The 7,066-nt window shown below is 30.7% G+C and overlaps 1 protein-coding gene across 1 annotated transcript; it reads left to right on the forward strand.

The window, feature by feature from the left end:
• The first annotated feature begins 210 nt into the window (after positions 1-210).
• Positions 211-5,270, forward strand: LOC106106247 (protein toll-like). Its single transcript, XM_013286801.1, has 6 exons — positions 211-340; positions 1,772-1,991; positions 2,114-3,155; positions 3,474-3,780; positions 4,116-4,256; positions 4,327-5,270. The coding sequence occupies exons 2-6, from the start codon at positions 1,832-1,834 to the stop codon at positions 5,122-5,124; spliced, it is 2,448 nt and encodes an 815-aa protein (XP_013142255.1). The 5' UTR covers positions 211-340; positions 1,772-1,831; the 3' UTR covers positions 5,125-5,270.
• The last annotated feature ends 1,796 nt before the right edge of the window (positions 5,271-7,066 follow it).

The raw sequence follows: 7,066 nt of genomic DNA on the forward strand, positions 1-7,066 counted from the left end.
GCGATATTGATCTTTTTGGTCCCATATTATGTAAAATAGTGTGTTTTAGAGAGTGGACATAATTTGTAAACAAGTAAGGTTCGGTAACTCTCGTCGCTAGTCGATCGAAGCCGAGCCGTCTCTATTACCAACACGTTCATGCGTCGAAACCGTAGCATCCCCACGTAGCAAGTTAGTCGTCGCGTAGCGCACGTAGCGGTCTGACGTCTACGCCAGTGTTAAGTGAATATTTTACGCAATTATTTCAAAATTGTTTAATTGTTTTAAGTTCTTCAAACAACTGAAGTAAACAATTTTAAACTTCTGGTTGCAAGAATTATGTAATGGATGGAATCAACAGGTATGTATTTTTTTTAGTTGTTTTTTAATCTAACGTTTCACGATTTTTCAATTGGAATGCGTAAAAACCCACATGGCTCAGCTTAGCTAAATTTAACTAACTTTACTGCTTATAATTTGTTTAAATATTCCGTCAAATATGTTTTTAAATGTGTTTTATAAAATTAGAACGTAGAAAGCTTTAAAATTTTATTTACATTAAAAGCCTATATTTTCATTATTTTATCGTTGCAGAAATTTATCGATTTATGAAAGTATTTTGTTGTAATAATAAAGTAAATATTTGTAGTTATAAACGTGTTACAGCCATTAAAAATTGCTTTCTATAATTTGTGGTATTCTATATTTTTAAGTAAAGTGGATTAAAACTCCAAAAGGGAGTTTACAAGAAACCTCGCCTATCTTTTCATAACTAAGACGTTTTTCCAACATATGCGAAGAACGTGCAATGAAGTAACATGGAAAAATGAACCTTATTTCCATTTGTATAGGTACAAAATTTGAGTATCGATACAGTTAGAGTCGATATTATTTTTTACCCTCCTACAATATCAATTTACTATTCAATAATGGTGACGGTTCGAGTCAATACTGATAATGGGTCTATCGTACTGTCATTACTCGGTCATTTCCAGTTATATGAGTATGTATGAAATTATTCTGTAAATTTAAAGTACCAAGAATTGTGGTTTTATCTAGTAAGGAATCTTTTAACAGTTAAAATATATTAAGTATGCAGAGCCATATGTAAATGTGATGGTTTTTGAGTCCTTTTATTGATTGTGCAAAAATTAGTACATCTGTTATTTCAGCACTTACACCATTAACAGGAAAACATGAATTATAACAATTTCAAGTTGCGGTACCCTTGTTTCGTCAGGCGAGAATCTCGTAATACCAAACCTAAGCCAGTAATTCCATTAGTGTCGACAACGGGTTTTGAACGCAGGTTGCTCGCATTCAATGAAATATAAGACGATTTCCGCGTAAGCCCGACGGCCGGATACACAAGACGAGTTTTCTCGGCTTACTGTCCTTCTAAGCTTTTACAAACTAACTCTGTAATTGTTAGAGATTCTATATTACTTTCATGAAATATTTTCATATTAATTTATAGGTTTTTGCTTAAATGTACTTTGATATTTAAAAAGACATAAATGGAAATTTCAATTTCGATTATTGAAATAAGAATTTTAGTGGAATCTCACCTGTATTGATTAATAATAATATACTTTAGTGATGTTTTATATTTATTTATGGTAAATAGTACCTTAAAACCAATTAATGATTAATTACTTTATTTTATAACAAAATACATAAGAAGAAATAGAAATGAACGATTTTTCTACAAGGGATTTAAACAAAAGCAAACATGTTATAATCTCAAATTTTCTCATGTTTTCTTTTTAGAATAATACCAACTTTTTTACAGGATTGAAAACAGGGTAATGAACTATAATAGCAAAAGCCAGTGAAATGTAAAAGTGAAGACATGAACATAAAAATCGCTGCAATGGCTCGTAATATAGTATATTGGTTATTAGTGGTTTTATCACTCGAGGCCGTTGACGCTAAAAGGGAGACGTGCCCGGGTTACCCTAACTGTATTTGCGGCGGTACATTGGCCGTAGAAGTTGATTGCATCGTAAGCGGTTAGTACTCTTTAAGTACTTTTCTTTCTTAATAACTTTGTTCTAACTTGAAGTTCACGATCTGTGAACATGTCTAGACTTAAAGATTACTTACATATGTTTATTATTTCATTTCATTTCAGGTCAGAATGTGAAAATTGATGTTCTACCCGGCATTTACGTAAACATCAAATGTGGAAACTCATCGTTCTTGAATTATAACAAGTTACCTAATTTAAAAATTCACAGTAATAATTTTAAGACAGTCAGTTTTAAGAATTGTCCACTACCAAATACTTCTTTTGAAGAAGTCTTAACTAATATCGGTGTTAATAAAACGATGTCTTTAATATATCAAAATGAGAATAACATTTCACAGGATTTTAAAAGAAATCATTTTGTTGGTTTAGAAGATTTAACTAAACTTTTAATATCTGTGAACGGTGTAATATTTCTACCTGATAATCTTTTTATGGATTTAAATAATCTTCAATGGTTAAACTTACGTATGAAATCTGTTAATATATCTGAAGAATTATTTAAACCGTTACGAAAATTGGATACACTTGAAATCTATCATAATCAAATGACAAAAATGCCAAACAACGTATTTGAACATTTGATTGGATTAAAGAAATTCTCACTTTGGCAAACTAACATATCAATAATACCTCACGATTTCTTTGATGGTGTTGGAAAACTGGAAGAATTAGATTTGAGTTCGAACGATTTGAGCTCATTGCCATCGGGTACATTTTATCCATTAAGAAATCTAAAGAAACTAACTTTATTCTCAAATAAGTTTTCCGTTTTACCGGATAACTTGTTTGCGCAGAACAAGTTACTTTCGACATTAATCATTTTAAACAATGACGTGAAAATAAAAGAACTTCCTAAAAATTTATTACGAAACTTGCCGCATCTGAAACAAGTTCACATACAGAGATGTGGTATAGAAACAATATATTGCAACGTATTCACCAACTCGTCTCAAATAACAAACATATCATTGGCGCATAATGATATTAAAAATCTACCCAAAGCTGTTTTTAATGATCAAATAAATCTACTCGAACTCGATATCAGTTACAACAAGTTAGAAGATCTCGATATTAAATTATTCTCATCATTAGTACGACTGGAGACATTGAATTTATGTTGCAACTCTATAACTAAAATATCAGGGTGAGAATTTATTTGATTTTACGTTTAAGTTGTGTACAGTCAGCTGCATAATCTATAACAATAATATGCATGTATTCGTCAATACCAGTTCATTGATAGAAGCGTAAAGATGGATTCCTGTATTCATATTGTGAAACCGAAGACGTATATTAATCAGCTGATTATACTTAACAGGTTACAAACTTTAGTCCAAACTGATATAGCTATCGTAATTTTTTACAATCAATAGATGGCAAATTTTAGTATATCTTGATAATAGAAACACGTTAAACAATTTATTAATTGTATTTTACGATTTTCTTATAACTTTTTTTTCAGATTAACATTCTTACCATTAATAAGTCTCACGTACTTAAACATGGAGAGAAACAACTTGAAAGTGATATCATCGACATTGTTCGAAAATAATAAACAACGATTGTCGATATCATTTGCATACAACGAACTTGATTTTAAAAATAAAATACTAGTTAATAACAAGTGGATAAATTCGCCGTTTATTCACACTCGTAATTTACAGACGCTCAATTTAAGTCATAATAAAATTAAAGAAGTTTCTAAAGATTTGTGGACGAATGGCCATGAGAACATTGACTTAAGTTTTAATTATATCAAACAATTATGGGTATGTTATCGTCTGTTACTAAACTCGCTTCTATAAAATGTGGATGGTTTGTTTAATATGATATACGAGCTATTACCCGCGACTTCGTCCGCGTGGTATTAGAAAACATGCAAACTACATAAATTACAAAAAGCTACGTGTCCCTCGGGAACCGGACATTTCTCAGGGATGAAGCTTATCCCATATGTACTCCTGACTTTGTTTTATATCTGTGCCAAATTTCATGGAGATCCGTTCAACCGTTTAGGCTACGAACGCTAACAAACATCCATCCATCCATTCATCCATCTAATCTTTCGCATTTATAATATTTGTAAGATGTAAGATTGTTTCAGAGTGATGGACCTGAATCATCTGACAGCTACGAAGCAATAAAAACACCAATCAAAAGATTATGGGTTGGAAATAACAATTTGAGCTGCCTATGTAGTAATAGACAGTTCCTTGATTACCTAGAAACTCACTGGAAGACCAAGGTTTGTATTGAAGATTAAAACATTTCAATAAAATTTTAACATTAAACGCTAAAAGAATATTTACTTTCAGATATCAAACATCGATAACGAACAGTGTCAAATGTGGCTTTTTGGCTTAAATTGTTATTTGGAAACAATTTGTCTTGTCATTGGCATTATAGTAATCTTATACGGCATAACATTGTTATTACTACTACATTACACACCGAAATTCCCTAAGTTTGTAAAGAAAATTTTGTCACGTGTATTTAACAACAATTATAAAAACAAAGGAATCACAATTGCAGTCAAATATTCTATAGCTGATCAGGAATTTGTTTTAAAAGAAGTAGTTCCCGGATTACAAGATATCAAAAATGTAAAATCACTGTCGCAACGTCATATAACCTTCATTTTGAAACCTATCAATGATTTGAATACCAAAAAATCTTATATGAACATTTTGAACAGTAAGAAAAGCGAAGTTTCCGCCACCGTTGTAATATTTTCAACGAATTACTTGATGACGAAGTATAGCAAAGTTAATATTAAAAAGATACGCGGAGAGATGTTAAAAGCGAGAGATACAATTTATACATTCTTCGACACCGGATCTGATAATTCTATTTACGCCTTCCTAAAGGATCATCGTGACACACGTGTATCAGTTTTGTGGAACGAACTCTATTTCTGGGATAAAATTTTTGATTTCATTTCGAAACATTCGAGTGATCACAGATATAATATTGAAACTAAATCTGGCCAAGGAAAAAACAACTTTATTAAAGAAATTAATAAAGTTAAAAACTCACCGAAAATGTCAGTCATGAAACTATCAGAGTGGCCTCAGAATGATACTTTCGAAACGTTTGCGCATAGCCAAGTTTAGTTGAAGTGAATCTTTTTTATGAGGCAAAGACTGAAATTTTCGCCGTAACTCTATTAGTCTAGTAATATGAATACAGATCCTGTTATGTAATAAAACTATCACTTACATGTTACAATTTAATTCTAAGCACATTATGTAGATTTTTTCAAAATTAACTTTTATAAGAAATGTAAAAAAATCGTTGCTGATTCGCAAGTTTAACAATAATTTGTTACAGCTGCATGCGTGTATGGGAATCTTTATTACATAGCATATAAGATATATTCAACATTTTATACTTCTTTCAAAATATTACTTCAAAGAAGTACATATTACTTTCTAGTGTAGGTATTATAGATTTACTTTAAACAAAAATCGTAAATTTGATTTTGTATCCAGCTTATTGTTAAAAGTTAAAATGCTTTAAAAATAAATAATCTCATTAACCAACTTTGACTAAATTTATTTATTCCACTTTTTTTATAATTCAATCACTACCTACGTTTAATTGCGGAAAAAATATATCGCCTGAAGCGTTTAATAGGCGTTTCAAAAAAAATATTCAAAAATATGCATGCCGACATCATATGTAGGAACATAAAGAAGCGTGTTTTACTTCTTAATAATTTGTAAAAAATAGGCCATTTATTACTATTTACGTCTTTAAGAAAAGAACCTTATGGATAATAGTTTTTCGTATCTACAAAAAGATAACGTTGGAAACACAGAAATATATCTAGGCAGAGTAATAAGGTAGAATTCAAAAAACATCCATGTCATTCTGCCCATATATTTTATTTAAACAAAAGCTATACTCGTACGTAGCCAGATTTTGACGTTATTTAAACTTTGAGAGTTTAAGCAAAATTATTACAAACTTTGGAATATATCCAATCTATTGGGAAAATTTTCTTCCACACGACGCTTTTAGAATAACTTTATTACTCTTTGATGCCAGAAAAGTGTACTTTTTATGCAGCATTATCGGTTTTTACCGATAGTTATGGCCGGCGGGATTTAACTTTTTAATGATATACGGTACATTTATTTTAATAAAACCTACACCGGATTTATAGGATTTTTTTGTAGAAATAAATACATTACTGCTTTAAAATAATCATTACAAAAATATCAACTATTTTAGAATTGGTTTCTCGGAATTAAATTCTTTAGTTATAAACAAATAACATCCGAGCTTAGAACACAAAATGGGTTTTAAAGATTACGTTTATTTATCTTAGTAATTACGAAAGTTTAGGTGGATGGATGGATGTTTGTTACCATGTGTCCCCGATTGACAATAACAATAACAATAGCATACTTTAGTAGAACCCACAGAATACTAGTGTTTTTATTTCGTAGTGTATAAATAATAAATTATTATCGATTAAATTTTTAAATACATATTTAATCAACACTTTTACTACTTTAATTTTGAATATCATTGTGTTTATTTCTTTTTAGCGTTAGGAAGTATATGTGAACTATCTAAGGAAACCTTTCGCAAATTAAGTGTTTTCTTTTATAAGTAATTGGGAAAGGCAGATGGTTAAATAAAAACAGATATTTTAAAATAGCTGATGAATGGGACACACAAAATACTTATTTCCCGTACATTTGTGGGTCGCTTAGATCGCGTATATTATGATTTCGGGCTCAGCACTTTCTTGTTAAATGGTGTGGAAACCAAGATAAATTTCGGATTTGTAGCCATTGAAAATGTTTAGAAAACTTTACGTCATCTATCCTTTTAAAATTACGGGTAATTTGTATTTTAGACAATCATATGATCGAGTTGTTTTCTTCGTGATCTCTATCATTACAGTCAAACAACAAAGTGACTTGTTTCAAAAACCTTCGCTAGTCCTTCCTGTTCATCATCATCTCCCCTGCCTTATCCTACTCCCGTAGGGTCGGCGCACCGGGTTTTCGTCCTCCAAAGCATTCTATCATCCGTCATCTC

Source organism: Papilio polytes, unplaced genomic scaffold, assembly GCF_000836215.1.
Source record: "Papilio polytes unplaced genomic scaffold, Ppol_1.0 DF822289.1, whole genome shotgun sequence".
In the NCBI taxonomy this organism is placed as follows: Eukaryota; Metazoa; Arthropoda; class Insecta; order Lepidoptera; family Papilionidae; genus Papilio; species Papilio polytes.

Excerpts from the sequence above, each read along its gene's own strand:
- LOC106106247 (XM_013286801.1), top strand. The coding sequence starts at position 1,832 with ATGAACATAAAAATCGCTGCAATGGCTCGTAATATAGTATATTGGTTA. Across the intron at positions 3,781-4,115 it reads ATTATATCAAACAATTATGG|AGTGATGGACCTGAATCATC; the intron begins GTATGTTATCGT and ends AGATTGTTTCAG. Across the intron at positions 4,257-4,326 it reads AAACTCACTGGAAGACCAAG|ATATCAAACATCGATAACGA; the intron begins GTTTGTATTGAA and ends ATTTACTTTCAG.